Genomic DNA, 19,677 nt, shown 5'->3' with positions numbered 1-19,677 from the left:
CAGTGTAAGCTTCACAATGAACATTACTCTCGTCAATGTAGTCCATATCAACAACAAAAATATATATTTTAAAACAATCTAAAATTCCAGGTATTTTGAGCAGTAGGATTATTTAAAAAAAATATGTGCTAATATAAAATTTAATTAAGCAGCCTATATAAAATTGCAAACATCTATCTTTCAGTACTTTTTTACTTAAGTACATAAATTGAGAGTAAAAGAGTAAAAATGAAGAAGGAGTACTTTTACTTTTACTGGAGTACTATTTTACTTTATGTATCTGTACTTTTACTCAAGTACTTGATTTGTGTACTTCGTCCACCACTGCAGTTTGGAGAATTGATGGACCATGAAACCTAACATGTAGTGTCACCTAGCCAAGTTCCAGATAGACAGGAAAAGACAGACTGACTGATATGTAATGGCACCAACCACAGGTGGTTTTGTTGTTAAATGTTGTTTAGGAATGGGTTTATCTGAGTGAATCAATGCAACAATGGGCTAGCAATATCAGAGAAAACACTAGGAAGTTGCAAAAATATACATATATTAGTCTAAAATATCTGTCTCGCCAAAAGTAATAAGTACATATTTTCACAGATATAACTTGACCACCATATGCATATGCATGTTCATCCTAATACTAGTCATCTCAAACAAAAGCCTGTCTGATGCCAGTGACCTGATTCCACTAACTTTGGTAAATCCAAATCCAAATACTCATAATATCAACCTGGTACCTTGTAAACACAACAAGAAGTGCTTTTCAAGTTCTGTGTGCAATGTGCATTAGACGGCCATTGAAAGTAGCGTGGGTGGTATGTAGATGTGCCTTCTGAGGCTGAGACGACCTGTTAAATTGGTAAATGAGGCTAATCTACGGTTTTATTTTTAAGGCTCTCACACACTTGTTCCATTAACGGTTTTAAGACCCCAAATGAATAGCACATTCTACACACATCCTTTCAATCATCACTCTTTCCTTACGCTTCCCACACCATACAGCAAGACAGGTCGATGCTCTGCTGTCCTCAGAACATCCAGTAGGATGAAAGAATGATGAACCAAAGCCAGTTTGACGTAAACCAATGTGAGCATGGATTATTAAATCAGACAAGCTTGTGTGTGACGTTTGGTTGTTTTATGAATCCGCCTGCTTTCACCACCTATGCAAAAAGCTTTATATTTATTCAAATGATGCAAATTAATTTACATTGTTTTTCTTTTTTGTGGAGTGACAGAGAGCACTTATTCACACGTGAGTGGGCAAGTGACAAAGGTTTTCAATTAAAGCAAGAAATATCAAGCTCACTCATCCATCTCTATCCCCGACAATCAACAAAGGCCTTCTAATTAGTATTCATTAATTTCAGTGTTGTAAAATCTATGCATGCTCATTTTTATCAAGCCATCAAAGACCTCACTAATTGCCTCTATAATATTAGAAATAGATCCAGCACACTATGAAGTGGTTTTCAAAGAACAGTACAAAGGCTAAAGAGGAAGAGGGCTCAATTTTACGCCCAGGCCACACAAAACATTGGTTCAGAATGGGAACAGTATGTTCTGAGTGAACAGAGTGCAGTGCATGTTTTTTTATGAGTCAGCAGAGACCATGGCTCATCAGCATATTACGTAGAGGGGTAATGTTAAAAACAAGCTAATGAACACACGTTAGAGCCAATAGATTGCAATAGGTTCAAAGCTTAATCAAAATTAGAGCTTTGTGGCTTAATTTTATTTAAAAATGTAATCATTGCAAGCAAGCAAGCAAAAACAGTTTCATTTGGAAGATGTTAACACAATAAGTTCTTCAACTGAGGTCAGATATAAAGCTTCTTACTTATATTTCTGCCCCCTTTTTTCTTAGGTCTCTAAGGATCTTGAAACCGCAGGTTAAATGTCATCTAATTCATTAAATGTCATGAAGCCAACAGAACCCATCTACAGCCAGAGATACAGACCTCAATGCTTCAGTATTTACGGTTATTTTACAACCCGTGGGAATTAAAACACTAAGGGTGTATTCACACCTTTCTTGTTTGGTTCAATTGAAACAAACTCTGGTTCGTTTCCCCCAATGGTGCAGATCTTTTTGGCAGGTGTGAATACAGCAGTCGCACTCTGGTAGGCGCCAAACAAGCAAACCGAGACCCAGCTGAAGAGGTGGTCTTGGTTCAGTTCCGAACAAACTCTGGTACGGTTTGTTTAAGGTGTGAATATGATCTGACCTCAATCCGACCCAATTGCAGAATGAACTGCACCTTTTGAGTTATCAGGCAAACCATAGTTGGAGTCGCTTTATGGATAAGTGTTATGTTCGCTACATTTGCTAACCATTGAAAAATTTGTCGTGGTTCTACCTCGATAGAGACATGCTGCCTCATTGACATTTGGGCAGATTCCTATATATCAAAGCTACTGGAGAAGACATATAAAAAGAGCGATGGTGCTGGTGTTCATGGCGATTGCGCAGTTAGCTGACACTTGAGAAAACCTGCAATCGCTTTCCTATACGCCATTTTATCAAGTTTCACTTTTGCTTTCTTTATACCCAATCTGTCTTTTGCAATGTTCCATTGTCAGTATGTCTTGTTAGGCGCACATAAAAGCATGCTCTCTCTTGGAGCACTTCTTCGTCTTTGCAAAATTCTTGTTTAAACATCTGATGTTCATAAGTATCTTTATATTGTGTTTGTAACTGATTACAGAAAATAAGCTAAATGTTAACAATTGCATTACGAAAAATCTCCATGATTAGCCTGTTTTCGAACTTCCTGCTTTTTAAGAATTTCTGTCCAATGAATGGATGACCTTAGCACATGTGTGGTTTAGTATACAAATTCTCATTCACTAGAGCTTGCAAACTGCAACACACACACACACAAAAAAAATCAACATTGTATTTGGTCCGAACCAAAGCAAATGAACTAGCAGCCTCTCCTGGTGTGAATACCATATTAGCTAATTATATTTAAAATAATTTATAGATACTTTAGATACTTTTCGAAGTGATCATTTTTGGCCTTAGAGTAGGAACAGATTGAGAATATTATAGGGACTGCACTCTTTTGACATGGGCCAGTAAGCAGCCACTTATCAATTCCCTAGCAACAACAGAATTCCTTAGAAACAGCATAGCAATGTCATGGCATCATGTTCATAAGTTTTCTACAAGTATAGAGCATTCTTCACGTTTTTTTTTTTTTTTTTTTTTTTTTTCCATAAATTGCAAATTTATTATAATAATAAATTGTCTCATTATGATGCTGTTTATTTTTCTCTTGCCCTTACCTAATCTGCTGGGTTTTTATGCCTGAAAAGAATTGAAGTCAGACTAGAGAAAATAAACTTTATGTAACTGAAGGTAGCCTTGGATTCATCATGATTTCTTCTATACAGTTCTATACTCTGTGGTCCACACAATCATTTCTGATGTCAAAAAGAGAGAGAGGCTATGAAAAGCAAAGGTTTAGAAAAACAAGGTTTTGTTGTGAACCACTCCATGTTTAGCTGAAGTCAGAACAAAAACACTGGAGCAACTGCATCTCTCTTATAGCATGTACTTTTCTTTGGAATTTACTTTAACACTTGTTCCCAACTCATGTCCCGCTAGATAAATAGATGTAAATGTAATGGCAAATACACAAAAAGTGACGAAAAGTACCATGGTATGGACATTGTACTGTGGTAAACCCTTGTTTTGTTGGCAGACATGGCGAAACCATTCTTGCAGGCATGGTTTTTCTTTGAAGTACCTTGTAAATAACATAATATGGTAATCATTCAGTATCTTAGTGTGTATTGAAGTACGCAGTGTAGTAGCTTCACCACGGCACTAACAGAGTACTTTTTTAAGGAAATAATAAACTTACACATAACAAACAGCATGTTTTTTCTGTTTTGTTTTTTAAGCCTAGAAAACTGCTTCAAACTACATTTGGTTCCTGTCTCACAGCACAGCCATACATTCAGAATGCTCTTTTAGCAGAGGATACCCATTCTGCTTACCCACGCATTATTCAAAATTGCCTCAAACTGTTTATATTCCAATAGTCACTGATATTTTTGTCAGGTCTGATGAGAGGTTTTATCTGAAGACAATGTGCACAAGTGAATTAAAGCTCATCTCTTCATCTTACATGATTATTCAGCCAATGATGAAAGTGTGTGTGTGGGGTGGGGGCATATGTTTGTGAGTTGTGGATTGATTGGGTTCATCTCCACATCCTCTCATCTTGTCCTCTTAACAGAATGGCGGGTCGTGCACTCGAGCGAGCAAGTGTAAGGAACATTGGAGTCTCAGTTAAGACCCCATCTGAGAATCTGTTGTAGTAATATGCTAATAGGCATGTTAATTCACTTGGTAATTACAAGGACTTGGGTTTACTGTTCCATGTCAGCCTTTGAAGTGAGGAATCTAGGAAACTGCTTGCATATTAAATGTCCAACAGAGCATGTTCAGGTTCGGAGGAGGGAGTTGAAGAGAAAACATTTTTTTGTGATGTTTTCTTTTCAGTGTTAAAAAGTCTATCTCTGTCAGAAGGCTCATCCTAAGTTCAGGGTTGGTAGCGACTAAATCATGTTAAATTGTGTGTTTCTCAATTACTGTAAGTGTCTGTTGGCTCAGAGTTTTTTTTTTCCTTCTACCCTCAAAATCCTCTATTTAAGAGATGAGAAACATTACCGTTTTTAGCTTATTAGACATTAAAAAGATTAAATGTAAATGTGTGCATAATGAACACTGTTACCTGGATTTCTTGGAAGCCTTTCAGTCAAATTCAGAAACTAAAAAATTCTTAAACTACAACAAGGTGAAATACATGACGTTGACTCAGGTGCTGGTGAGACGCTTAAATGTAAGTGACAGGAGGCAGATTTGGATGGTTTACATGCTGAAATGCAATGCTTATGATTTTATAAAGCACTTAATTTTTCTGTTAAAACCGGCGTATTATTTGAACTGTAAAGCTATTTAAATAATGCAATAATTGCTATCATTTTACAGTTGGTGTTGTGTTGTCATTTCAACCAAGTTGTAAAACTCCATATAACTTAGCAGAAACAAGGTAATAAGTGATTTTTCAAAATTTTCAGAAATCTAAATTTCCCCATTCATTTGCATTGTAAGCGTAACTTTGAGGGAGAAGTGGAAATTAATGTGGAAATTACCTTTTGTTACAGAAGTTGTCAATTGAGGTTAACTTCTTTACTTTAAAGGAATTTAAAGTTAATGGTGTTTATTTCATGCTGAACCCATTTAGACCAGACTGACTGTTGTCTGCATCTGATGACAACCATAAAAATCTGAACTGATTGAAGTAGAGTTTAGCTCTCACGCATGCATATAACATTTGATTCACTTCCTCCGTCTCTCTTTGTCTCGTTGTTTTTCTGCTGTCCTTGTCTCGATTATTCATTCTCATTCTTTTACTCAATATATCTTGTCAGCTTTCATTGTTCATGTCACCCTTCATTGTTCCATCTGAGCTGCAAGATACTGTGTCCAACTGAGGAACAGAGGCCAACAGAATGTCTTGCATTGAGTCAGACTGCTCTGGGCATGTTGGGCTGTGAGTCTATCAGCTGCTGATAAATGATTTCAGCAGCTATATAAAGCAGCTACTTCTAGGTGGTTGCTCCAAAACATTCTTCTCATCTGGCTTCTCTCAAATTAATTCCTGGCAAGGGGAAAAAAAATTTCTCAGAACAAAGCTTTGTTTCCGGCTGGTCTATACTATGTTAAAAACAAAAAGGGGGTTTTGTAATTAAACAAAATAAAGGCTTGAACATAATGGTATAAAGAAGGAATATTAAGAGTCAAGAAGAAAAGCCTTAATTATATTGTACCTGATTTATTTATTTGATTGAATTTTCTTTATTAAGCATCATATTCGATGCATCAGGCTTTTATGGTTCACGTTGTATGATATAGGAGAATATGGAGCCTAAACAATTATTTATTTCTTTAGAGACACAATGGTTTTTTATGGCCAAAAGGCAAGATGAAATTCTGATAGCTTGTAAATATAAATCATAATACAATATAAATCACAATATAAATCAGTGAGATTTAATATACAGTGAGATATAACTCTTCAGTCAAGTCACGCTTAGTACTGTAGTGCTTTATTCAATACAGATAAACAGCTCTACAAAAGGAGCTTCTTTCTTCAGATGAACCTTAAAGAAGATATTTTGGAGAATGTGGGTAAAGAAACAGTTACTGAAAAAAAAATACAATGGAAGTCAATGGGGACCAGAAACTCTTACCCACATTCTTCGAAATATCTTATTTTGAGTTCAGCAGAAGAAATAAATGAAAGAATTTGAATTTTTAGGTGAATTATCCCCTAAAAGAGTCTAGCAACCCTACTAAGCAAGCCAGTGTTCATTTCAGTTTTATGCAGTTCTCCAAAAGGCAGCAATGACATTTTGCAGCTTGTGTCAGTTCAGTGTTGATTCAGTTCGGGTCAATACCAGTGTTGATGTTGTAAATCAGCTGTAAAGCAGCTCTACAAAAGACGGTGGTACCATCATCAAGCTTTATTCAGTTCAAGTTTTGTTCTCATCTGATGGTGTCAGTCAGTGCGGTCTACTTGCATTTTACTTACATAAAATGTATATAAATATAATTTGCCGCTATGTATCTCCCAATATATAATGCAATGCGATACAATGATGATTACTTGAAGTGTGATTTGCTGTTGTGTTTTGCCCAGTTGTTTTGAAATAAAAGGGAGCATTATTTGAACGTGCCAACACAATCTGTGGGCTTCTGGCTTAAATGTGACTCAGCATGAAAGAGTGTGAGACAAACACACAATAAGTCAAACTTCTGAAGTGTCAGACAATCCCAGCCTGTTTGGGAACTTCGGTGTATAGTCTCGGTTTCAGCTCTCTGTGTTTCTAGGTGAATCTGTATAGTGGTTTCCTTGCTGCTTTTGTGGCCTACATATAGTTTTTTTTTTAAACTTGCCAATGGTGGATTAATTGATCTTTTTTTCTCTCATACATTTACTATTAGTTGTACCATTATCCCATCAAGCAATATTAACCACATTAAGTTTTAGATTAACTGCTTTAATGTATGCTCTCATTTGGCACTTGGTAAATTAGACCAAAGTCGAGCTAATCTAGAAAAAATTGTTTGAAAGTTGCATTGAATTATGTAAATATCACATTACATGAGAAATCAGAGCAGTGTTTGTCTTGCACAAAACAGTTTGTATTTTAATTAGGATGACAGTCTCAGAAAATTGCCGGTGGCTGTCCTTGTAAACGCAAACAGGTCCCAGGATCGATCCCAGGTTGGACCTAGTAACATAGCCGCATTCAGTCCCAGAATAAGCCCTGTGTGAACTAAAGCCAGAAACAATGCTGTAAAGGGTGTGTTGTAGTGATGACGCACGTTATCGTGTGACTCTTTTATCGGTTGTTTTGAAGAAGGATCAACGTTCGCGATGAAAGAATATGTACAAACTAGAATGAAGCAGAGATCAGAAATCGTTCGCAAGCTTAGTGGAACAGTCACATTAAATGTCACATCGTTATGTCACGTCTTTATGGGATGTGTGTGTAAACACTGATTCTGATTCTGAATTCTGGAAAATCACTGGCAGTGTGAATGAACCAAAATCAAATTATCCTGTAATAAATCTGTGCATTTTCCCGAATATCTATGTGAACACACAAATTTACACACATAATGAATAAAACACCCTGATTTATTTAACTGAACTGAAATACTTATAAATAGATAAATTAAAGGCTTAGTTCACACAAAAATAAAAATTCTGGAATCATGTACTCACTCTCATGTCATACCAAACCCATAAGAACACAAATTAAGACATTTTTAATAAAATGTGTATATATATATATATATATATATATATATATATATATATATATATAAAATATTATTATTATTATTTTTTTTTTTTTTTTTTTTTCAGACATTGTGGAAATCATTTATATCAGTCAAGCATTTGAATCCAAGTCTTCCAAGATCACTTTATATTTGTGCTGTCAGTCAATTAAAAATAATTAAATAAAATAAAATCTGAAATCGCAATTAATCCCACCTGAGGCATTCAATCTTAAAATTAATATAGAAACAACATAAAGACAGTATTTTATATATATATATATATATATATATATATATATATATATATATATATATATATATATATATATATATATATATATATTTGTTTAATGGCTTCTTACTGAAGACGAGCATCACTGATACCAATACTACTGATGTCTCTGGGAAATTCTTCTAATCCTAATATTTAGCCATTGACTTGTCATTAAACACTACAGTATAGCTGAGAGCTATCAATTTGAACATTTAATAGACATTAAAAATAACATCTTTCAATTTAAGAAAAACAATTAACCTAAAACAACTATTACTAAAAACCAGTCATATTTAGCTACTTGTGCGCCCTTCAGCAAGTAGGAAATATACAGAAATTAAAGTTATCGAACACAAAATTCTACATTAAATATAGATGAATCCTAAAAGCTACAAAAGTTACTGATTTCCCCTTTTTTTACTTGGTCCTGTTGTTCCAGCAGCTGGTTATTAGGTTATTTTGGCTGCTTTAAGAGCTGCCGCTGTTGAACATGACGTGGATCTGACACATCATATTTTCTTACAACTCTTTAGCTTTCTGGCATGCTTCAGGTCAAGTCTCTATTAATGAGCTGAGTTGAATCTAGTGTGTTGGAGGAGGGAGACGGTGCTGGGCCACTGCATTTCAGAGACGTGTTCTTAAATCTGACTCATATATAACAAATACTTACACGCACAGATTTAATTGCCTTTTTGGTAAGGATTTCACTGACAACATAACTACGACATTGCATGGTCATTGTTTCATTTGAATTTTAATATGATACAATGCTTTAATATAGGACAGCGTGTCACTGCATTTATGCATGCAATTGAAGAGCATGTGCTACAAGCACAGTATAATGGCTGACAGGACAGGAAAATTAGCTTTTACTGGCATATGGCCTGACAGCATCTCATCTGACCACAGTTCACTGTTGTGCACTGTTGAGGGAGACACTCAGTTAAGATGGTGCATATGCAAAACAGAGATTTTGTCATGTGACACCACTAAACTAGAAAAGCAGCTTGTTACTGTGAGGTATTTTGAAAACAGCTGACCTACTATCATGCCAGTTAGCAATGTTGCTACATTTTTTTACACCTCAACACAGTCTTCACTCAGCCTTAAATTTGTCCATGGTTTCCATTTTGAAAGCCATTGTGGATAGATAGACAGATCTACTGTTTTCTAAGAATAATGGTTTTCTGTTAATGTATTTTAGAATTGAATTTATTCCTGTGACGGCAAAGTTGAATTTTCAACAGCCATTACTCATTACATGGCTTTTCCTTCAGGAGCATCAGTGAACATTTGAACCTTTTGTAATAGTTGCGTAGGAGTCCCTCAGTTGTCCTCAGAGTGAAAAGATGGATCTCAAAATCACACAGTTATTCAAGTTCAATTCAATTCAAGTTTATCTGTATAGTGCTTTTTACGATACAAATCATTGCAAAGCAACTTTACAGAAAATTAAGTTTCTACACTATTTTAGTAATGGCTTATAAGTGGTGATCAGTTTATGTGCAAATAACAGGAATTTTCAGAAAAATGTATACGAGACATAGTCAACCAGAATATGAACACTAACAGCAATTATAATATGATTAAGTAGCAATAATTGTTAGTTCTGTATGTTGTTTCAGGGTTAGCATCATCTGGGGTCCTCTGAGGTGTCAGCATCATCTTTTCTCAGGTGTTCTGGATCCAGACTGGAGCTTGTGTAAATCCTAGTTACATCCCGTGTCAAAACAGAGAAACAAATAGAGACACCATTAGCATAGCTGCTGTTCCAACAAAGTAAAATTAGTTTAACCCAAGCTAAAGAATGATAATGTGCATTTGATCAGATACAACTGCAGCCACAAATTATGAGATGCATTATTTGAATGCTTGGTGAAAGAGATGTGTTTTTAATCTAGATTTAAACAGAGAGAGTGTGTCTGAACCCCCGAAAATTATCAGAAAGTCTATTCCAGAGTTTGGGAGCCAAATGTGAAAAAGCTCTACCTCCTTAAGTGGACTTTGCTATGCTAGGAACTAGCAAGAGTCCAGCGTTTTGTGACCTTAGGGAGCGTGATGGATTGTAACATGGTATAAGGCTTTAGGTACGCAGGAGCTAAACCATTTAGGGCCTTACAGGTAAGTAATAATAATTTGTTACTGATGTGGAACTTAATAGGTAGCCAGTGCAGAGACTGTAAAATTGGGGTAATATGATCATATTTTTGTCATGTCCACTGTCTGATCACCCCGTTCTTGTGTGTGTGTGTGTGTTTCTGTATATGTCTGCATTTCGTGCGCACATGGTGTTTTGTTTTGGTTTTGATCGCTCGTCTTGCACCTATCTTTGGCGTTCCTCCCTCCCCCTCATTATCACAGTTTCCGTTTCTAATGGTTTGACCTCGCTCACCTGAATTCAATGTCTGTTCATCTCTTGCTCTATTTATTCCCGTCTGTCGCGCCTATCGGTGCCAGATCGTTGTTCGGCAACAATCCCCGTGTATCCACTTTGTCTGATCCTGTCAAGCCGTGTTCTGTCGTGCCTCTGTTTGCTGCTATTGGTTTGTTTTGTTTTTCTTTTTCCCCCCTCCCTCATTTCCTAGACCGGGCACCGGCATTTCCCAGAAGAGTTTTTGCACGGTCGCTGGCTCGCTCGTGGCTTCCTCCCCTCTCCGCTATCATCGCGGCCGCGCCGTTGAGCGCCCCCTGCCGGGTGTTTTTGCAAGGACATTTGAAGTCTCTTTTTCTGTTGGACATTTTTCCTAATTTCCCGGCCTGTTTTTGTTCATTGGAGGAAGTTTTTTCTTTTGAGGTTTTTGAATAAATTGGTCCTGCACCGTAACCTGCATCTGTGTCCAGTTGTGTTCCTGACAGAACGATCTGGCCAAGATGGACACAGCAGGTACAGACTCTGTCAGAACCGCAGTCACCCAGCAGGGTGTTCTTTTGGGCCAACACGAAGCCAGACTCACGAATACCACAAGGGAGATGGAGTTCTTAGCCAACCAAGTGGCTGAGTTGACCAACCGGATCCAAGAGCTGCAACGAGAGGCTCCTCAGGGTGGTGCAGTTCACCATCTTTCTCACCATGAGCCTGAGCCCCGATGCAATAACCCACCACCCTATGATGGGGACCCCAATTCCTGCCGGGCCTTCTTGTCCAAGTGTTCTGTGGTGTTTGCCTTGCAGCCACGCACATACGCACTTGAGATGTCCAAAGTGGCTTTTGTTTTGACTCTTCTGACCGGCAAGGCCAGAGACTGGGGAACCTCCGTCTGGGAGACCAAAGCTCCCTGTTGTGCTTCTTTTAAAGATTTCCGCCAGGAGATGGAGAGACTGTTCGACCGCTCTGCAAGAGGTCAGGAAGCGGCTGACCAGCTAGCACGGCTCCGTCAGGCGGGTCGCTCAGTGACGGACTATGCCATTCATTTTAAGACTCTTGCAGCGACCTGCGACTGGAATGAGGGGGCCTGTCGAGCTATGTTCCGTGCTGGGCTAGAGGATGACATCCAGGATGAGCTGGCCACTCAGGACCTGCCACGTGACTTTGACGATCTGGTTAACATGGCGTTGCGCATCGAGGGTCGCCTTCACCGCCGTCGTCAGCGCCTGGCAGTTCGTGCACCCTGGAGGACTGAGGAGTCGTCATCTGTCTCCCCCACAGAAACCACTGAGCCTGAGCCTATGCAGGTGGGGCGCCTTCGGCTCACTCCTCAACAAAAGCAGCAACGCCTCGCCCTAGGACTATGTCTGTATTGCGGCAAATCAGGTCACTTCGCAGTGGGCTGTCCACTAAAAGTCAAGGCTCACCAGTAAAGAGGGGGATCCTGGTGAGCGCTACCCCTTTATTACATTCCCCCTCCTCTCGCACTCTCCTTCCTGTCTCTATTCAGTTTGGTGGTGTCCTTAACTCCTGTACAGCACTGGTTGACTCGGGAGCTGAGGGCAACTTTATGGACCTCTCTCTAGCCACCCGTTGGGGAATTCCTTCCATTCCTCTTCCCAAACCTATTCCTGCCCGTTCATTGAATGGCACTTTAATAACCACTGTCTCATATGCCACTCCCCCTGTTAATCTTATAGTCTCGGGCAATCACCGGGAGGTGACCACGCTGTACCTTCTTGAATCCCCGAGTGCTCCCATAGTTCTGGGGCACCCGTGGTTGGTGCAACATGGCCCTCACGTGGATTGGTCCAACAACTCTGTCCTGTCTTGGAGTAAGTTTTGTCTTGCGTCTTGTCTGGGTGCTGCCTCTTTTCCTGTGTCTGTGTGTCCTGTCTTGCAGGTGGAGGCTGCTGATTTGAAGGGGGTCCCGGTGGAGTACCACGACCTGTGCCAGGTGTTTAGTAAGTCCCGGGCCACCTCCTTACCTCCACATCGCCCTTATGACTGTGCCATTGAGCTCCTCCCAGGCACTTCTCCGCCCAAGGGTCACTTGTTTTCCCTTTCAGGCCCTGAAAGAGAGGCCATGGACAAATATATTAATGAATCCCTCAAAGCCGGTCTCATCCGACCCTCTTCATCTCCTGCAGGTGCTGGGTTCTTCTTTGTCAAGAAGAAGGACGGCTCCTTGCGTCCTTGTATAGATTATCGAGGCCTGAATGACATCACTATTAAAAACAGGTACCCCTTGCCTCTAATGTCATCTGCCTTTGAGTTATTGCAGGGAGCCAAGGTCTTCACCAAGCTAGACCTTCGGAATGCCTATCACCTTATTCGCATACGTGAGGGGGATGAGTGGAAGACAGCTTTCAACACACCTACGGGACACTTTGAGTACCGGGTCCTACCATTCGGTCTGACCAATGCCCCAGCTGTCTTCCAGGCCCTGGTTAATGACGTGTTGAGAGACATGGTGAATCGCTTTGTCTTCGTGTATCTTGATGATATCTTGATATTCTCCCCATCTCTGCAGGTACACACTCAGCATGTTCGCCAGGTGTTACAACGGCTGCTGGAGAACCAGCTCTATGTTAAGGCGGAGAAGTGCGTCTTCCATGCCCAGTCGGTTCCGTTCCTGGGGTTCGTTGTTTCTGCGGGGGAGATCAAAGCCGACCCCTGTAAGGTAAGGGCCGTTGCCGAGTGGCCAGCTCCTGACTCTCGTAAAGCTCTGCAGCGGTTCCTGGGGTTTGCCAACTTCTATCGGCGGTTCATCCGGAACTTTGGTCAGATTGCTGCACCTTTAACGGCACTCACCTCTCCCAAGGTACCGTTCAAGTGGAATACTGGGGCACAGGAGGCCTTTGATAGATTAAAGTCCCGTTTTATCTCTGCTCCTGTCTTGTCTATTCCAGACCCTGAACGGCAATTCATTGTTGAGGTGGATGCCTCCGATGTCGGAGTGGGCGCGGTCCTATCTCAGCGGTCGCACGAGGATGGAAAGGTGCATCCCTGCGCCTTCTTCTCCCACCGCCTGAGTCCCCCAGAACGGAATTACGACATAGGTAATCGGGAGTTGTTGGCGGTCAGGCTGGCTTTGGGGGAGTGGCGTCACTGGTTGGAGGGCGCGGCTCAGCCCTTCCTGGTCTGGACGGATCACAAGAACCTCGAGTATGTCCGTTCGGCCAGGAGGCTGACCTCTCGACAGGCTCGCTGGGCCCTCTTCTTTGGCCGGTTCAATTTCTCACTGTCTTACAGGCCCGGGTCAAAGAATGTTAAGCCCGATGCTCTTTCTCGTCTCTTCGAGGCTCCTGGGGGAGGGGAGTCAGCAGACACTATCTTGCCCAAAGGGGTGGTGGTGGCATCCCTCTCTTGGGACATCGAGAGACGAGTAGAGGAGGCCCTACTTAAGGGGCCTGTGCCGAAGGGGTGCCCAGCGGGTAATCTGTTTGTTCCCACCAAGTTGCGCTCTGAAGTCATCCAGTGGGGTCACTCATCCAGGCTAGTCTGTCATCCAGGAGTCCGGAGGTCGCTGGCTGCCATCCGTCAGCGATTCTGGTGGCCATCCATGGCCAAGGATGTCAGGCAGTTCGTGGCTGCCTGCTCGGTGTGCGCTCAGAACAAGACTTCCAACGCGCCTCCCGTTGGTCTGCTCCACCCATTGCCCATCCCTTCCCGCCCCTGGTCACATTTGGCCCTTGATTTTGTCACTGGCCTTCCGGAATCCAAGGGTAACACCGTCATTCTTACGGTGGTGGACCGTTTCTCTAAGGCGGCCCATTTCATTCCCCTTCCCAAGCTCCCCTCAGCCAAAGAGACTGCTCAGGTGATGGTTGATCATGTATTCCGGATTCATGGTCTTCCGGTCAACGTGGTCTCTGATAGGGGTCCCCAGTTTGTCTCTCGGTTTTGGAGGGAATTCTGTCGGCAGATCGGGGCCTCTACGAGTCTGTCTTCAGGATTCCATCCCCAGACCAACGGGCAGTCCGAGCGGGCAAACCAGGATTTGGAACGTTCTCTTCGCTGCCTGGCATCCCACAATCCCGGCTCCTGGTGTCAACAGCTGTCCTGGGTAGAATACGCCCATAACTCCCTTCCTGTTTCTGCCACAGGTATGTCCCCATTCCAGTGTTCTGTCGGTTATCAACCTCCCTTGTTTCCCACACAGGAACCCGAGGCTGCGGTCCCGTCTGCTTTGGCCTTTGTCCGACGGTGTCGCCGCACCTGGAAGAGGGCCAAGGCGGCCTTGGCCCAGGCTAATAGGCGGACTAAAGCAGCGGCCGACCGTCACCGAACTCCTGCTCCCCGCTATGTGTGTGGTCAAAGGGTATGGCTCTCTACCAAGGACCTGCCTCTCAGGGTAGCCTCACGCAAGTTGGCACCCAGGTTCATTGGCCCATACCGGATCACGAAGGTCCTGAGTCCGGCGGCGGTGCAGCTCAAGCTCCCTACCACGCTTGGTCGGGTGCACCCTGTTTTCAATGTTTCCAGGGTTAAACCTGTGTTCTATTCCCCTCTTGTTCCATCTGCCCCAACCCCCCCTCCCCCCCGTCTAGTGGATGGCTCCCCGGTCTATACGGTGCGGAGGTTGCTAGATGTCCGACGTAGGGGTCGGGGCTTTCAATATCTTGTGGACTGGGAGGGCTATGGCCCAGAGGAGAGGAGCTGGGTTCCGGCCCGGGACATCTTGGATCGGACACTTGTCGAGGACTTCTACCGGCGACGAGGTGAGCCCCTTCCTGCGGCGCCTGGTGGCGTCCGTCGGAGGGGGGGTACTGTCATGTCCACTGTCTGATCACCCCGTTCTTGTGTGTGTGTGTGTGTTTCTGTATATGTCTGCATTTCGTGCGCACATGGTGTTTTGTTTTGGTTTTGATCGCTCGTCTTGCACCTATCTTTGGCGTTCCTCCCTCCCCCTCATTATCACAGTTTCCGTTTCTAATGGTTTGACCTCGCTCACCTGAATTCAATGTCTGTTCATCTCTTGCTCTATTTATTCCCGTCTGTCGCGCCTATCGGTGCCAGATCGTTGTTCGGCAACAATCCCCGTGTATCCACTTTGTCTGATCCTGTCAAGCCGTGTTCTGTCGTGCCTCTGTTTGCTGCTATTGGTTTGTTTTGTTTTTCTTTTTCCCCCCTCCCTCATTTCCTAGACCGGGCACCGGCATTTCCCAGAAGAGTTTTTGCACGGTCGCTGGCTCGCTCGTGGCTTCCTCCCCTCTCCGCTATCATCGCGGCCGCGCCGTTGAGCGCCCCCTGCCGGGTGTTTTTGCAAGGACATTTGAAGTCTCTTTTTCTGTTGGACATTTTTCCTAATTTCCCGGCCTGTTTTTGTTCATTGGAGGAAGTTTTTTCTTTTGAGGTTTTTGAATAAATTGGTCCTGCACCGTAACCTGCATCTGTGTCCAGTTGTGTTCCTGACAATTTTCTTGACCTGGTAAGGACTCTAGCTGCTGCATTTTGGACTACCTGTAGCTTGTTTATTGAAGATGCAGGACAGCCACCTAGACGTGCATGAACTAGCTTTTCTGCATCAGAAACAGACGACGTTTCGTAGCTTGGCAATGTTTCTAAGATGGAAGAATGCAGTTTTTGTAACATGGGAAATATGAAGTTGCTGTCTAATATAACACCCAGATTTTTGACTGTAGAGGAAGTAACAGTACATCCGTCTAGTTGCAAATTGTAATTTACAAGATTCTGTGTAATTTTTTTGGTCCAATTATTATTAATTTATTATTTAATAATTAATTATTTAATTGGAGAAAATTATTGGTCATCCAATCTTTTACATTTTTAACACTCTGTTAGCTTAGATAATTGAGAAGTTTCATCTGGTCTCGTTGAGATATATAGCTGAGTATCATCGGCACAACAGTGGAAACTAATCCCGTATTATCGAATAATATTATCAAGGGGCAACATGTATATTGAAAATAGAAGGGGACCTAGGACAGATCCTTGTGGCACTCCATATATTTAACTGGTGATAAATGAGATTTAAATAAACTAAATGGTAGCAATCGAACAGGTAGGATCAAAACCATCTAAGAGCCTGCCCTTGAATACCTGTATAGTTTTGTAATAGATCTATGAGTATGTCATGATCTATGGTGTCGAACGGAGCAATGAGATGCAGCCTTGATCTGACGCAAAAAACAGGTCATTTGTAATTTTAACAAGGGCAGTTTCTGTGCTATGGTGGGCCCTGAAACCTGAAATTCTTCATACAGATAATTTTTTTGCATGAAGGAGCTCAATTGAGCAGACTCAACATTTTCTAAAATTTTAGACATAAATGGAAGATTACTATTATCATTATTAAGAAGTTATTAGAGTTATTGTTGGAAAGGGTTAATATAAACAAAGAACTTGTAGTACCTGAAGGATTTTACTGAAGAACAGCAGGCAGTTTAACTGTTTGGGACAAACAAGGGACTCATGTCACAAAAATAAAAACAGCTGTGGATCATCCAGGTAACAACACAGTATTAAGTATCAAGCATATGTAAACATTTGAACAAGGACATTCGGTAACACTTTAGAATAGGGTTCCATTAGTTAATGTTAGTTAACTACTTTCGTTAACATGAACTAAGCAAGAACAATTCTTCTACAGCATTTATAAGTCTTAGTTCATGTTAATTTCAACATTTACTAATGCATTATTTAAATCAAAAGTTGTGCTTGTTAACATTAGTTAATGCACTGTGAATTACCATGAACTAACAATGAATAACTGTATTTTCATTAACTAACATTAACGAAGATGAATAAATACAGTAATAAATCTATTATTCATTGTTTGTTCATGTTAATTAATACATTAACTAACATTAACTAATGGAACCTTATTCTAAAGTGTTAACGGACATTCTTATAAATTAAACTATTATTTTCTCTTTATGTAAATGTCTTTTATGTGAAATGTCTTATTTAGGTTGGTAGCATGCATTTTGTATGATCCCTTTTATTTTGGTAAAATAATTTACATTTTGCAGATACCACAAGGTGTATATAAAATTTTGACCACAGCTGTTTGTAGTTTTGTTCAGCATGTTTTATGGTCTTGTGATTTTCATGATGTCTATTATTAGTTACTTACATCACATATATTTTTTTTTATATCAAAGATGGCAGGTAGATTTGTAGGAATATGAGTTATTATGGAAAAATGACATGATTTCTCAGTCTGTTAGTGTGAGGAGCAGGATTCACCGAGAGCTCTTAGAAAGATGATGAGTCTGTCCTGTGCTGTCCATCAGAGGGGCTTTCAGTGACCCTCATTCACTCAGATGAAGCATCTCATCTGCGAGACGCCATCGAGATGACATTGTAATGGGCTCTTTCACGCTGAAGTGCAGAGAGCTGCTAATTCTAAAAACAGACACATCAAATCAGTGGCAAAGTACTTGAGTTTCGTATGGGTTACCATTCGTGCTATTTTCAGTGACTAAATAGATTTCACGCTGCTTCTGGTTGACATCGTATGAGAGTGTCATCTGTGAGCCTGTTTCCTAAGGTACATTTTATCTTCTTCCCTTATAGATGAGTGCGGTTGGCTCCTGTTGGGGTTCTTCGGAAGGACAGATCCTGCTTCACGTGCTGCAGAAAATGACGCTGCCTACTGGGTGAGTTAATCGACAGGCTCCTCATCCAGCAGCACATGGGCCCCGAGTCGAGTGTCTTAGTGTGGCCCTCATCTTTGATCCTTTCATGTCTGAGCTTCTTTGAGCTCAGGCCTCACCCACAGATTGATACAGGCCTATTGTGGCTGTCTGTGGGGGCAAGACCCCCCTCCCCTTCCCTCCCCTCTGTTGAAATGTGAAGAATCCCTTTGAAGTTGCCCAGCCAAGCTTCGGAGGCAAAGCTTCAGCAATATTGGGTTTTTTGGCAAAGCAAAGAGTATTTCACATACAATTTAAGGTAAACTCAATCAACAGTGTTGGGAACTACAAAAATATATAGTTATATCACTTTTCAAAACATTGATTTTTGCTATATAGTATACAGGGTCACACTTTATTTTAAGGTCCAGTTTTCACTATCAACTAACTATGACTTTTGCCTCAATAAACTCCTACTTTGCTGCTTATTAATAGTTATTACGGTAGTTGTTAAGTTTAGGTAAGGGGTAGGGGATTAGGGATGTAGAATATGGCCATGCAGAATATGTGCTTAATATGCAAGCTTATAAGCAACTAGTTAACAATACATCAATCGACAATGTTAAGAACTGTAATGCAGCATTAGTTTCAGCAGAACTCTGTCCGGCCAATTTATGTTTTCTTGCTATATGGTATATCGGACAGATAAACATTGGGGAATACACCTCAGAAAAATAGCTACTTGATTAAATAATTTATGCTCTGTAGTGGCACTCAGCTCATAGCTCAGGTTCAGGTTACCTCTACATAGTTTTAATTTGGAGAAATATTTAAAGTTTTTTAATTAGTAATTAATTTAGGGTGAAATTCAGTGTCTGCATTAATAATTTGTGGACAGTGCTGTTATCTTATTTAAGCAGGTCTGTGCTTGGCACTGCTCTCTAATTACCATATTCATGAAGTAAACAACCACTGTGAATAACTTTTGACTATAAGCTAATGCACTTCATATTTAATGCATTTAAATAATCCACTTCAGTTCTGGTATAAAAACACTCATAAATGGGTTAAAAGTATTGATTCCAGTTGCATAAGCTGATGTATTTTTTCAACTTGCACTAGAAGACTGGAGATTTTTGTCATGTGCCTCAGAACACATTCTCAGAGTAACAGCAGTTTTTTTTTTTATTTGTACAGAATTGGAAATTAATTTGATTTTTGTAATAGAACATATAGAATATTCCAACCACTTTCTCTCTGTTCCAGGTCCCAGTCAGACATGGCAGTGGAATCACTAGCTGCAGAGATTCTGAAGGGCATTGGGTCCCAGGCAGAACTGAGACCCATAGAACAGAGTCTCACACCTGCTATTTAATGTGCATATATATTCATACTTTTCATTTGGATTTTATAAATGACATTTTGTAAGAGACTGTTAAACTCTTGTGATAGTGGTTGTAAAATATAGTCTGTATTTCTAGAATGATTGTACCACTTAGAAACCTTAAAATCACTTTGTTCACATTTAGTGCATTTCAAAAATAAAATTGTCCACAATTGG

At 40.9% G+C, this 19,677-nt stretch overlaps 1 protein-coding gene across 3 annotated transcripts in view; it reads left to right on the top strand.

Moving 5' to 3' along the window:
- ulk4 (unc-51 like kinase 4) overlaps window positions 1-19,670 on the top strand; it is a 220,656-nt gene extending 200,986 nt beyond the window's left edge. For all 3 annotated transcript variants that reach the window (XM_052618919.1, XM_052618920.1, XM_052618918.1), the window contains exons 36-37: window positions 18,058-18,140; window positions 19,383-19,670. In XM_052618919.1, the coding sequence (XP_052474879.1) occupies window positions 18,058-18,140; window positions 19,383-19,491 (192 nt within the window). In that variant the 3' untranslated portion in view covers window positions 19,492-19,670. The remainder of the gene's footprint in view (window positions 1-18,057; window positions 18,141-19,382) is intronic.
- The last annotated feature ends 7 nt before the right edge of the window (window positions 19,671-19,677 follow it).

This window comes from Carassius gibelio, chromosome A16 (assembly GCF_023724105.1).
Source record: "Carassius gibelio isolate Cgi1373 ecotype wild population from Czech Republic chromosome A16, carGib1.2-hapl.c, whole genome shotgun sequence".
Taxonomy (NCBI): domain Eukaryota; kingdom Metazoa; phylum Chordata; class Actinopteri; order Cypriniformes; family Cyprinidae; genus Carassius; species Carassius gibelio.
This window is presented reverse-complemented; position numbering and strand designations above follow the sequence as displayed.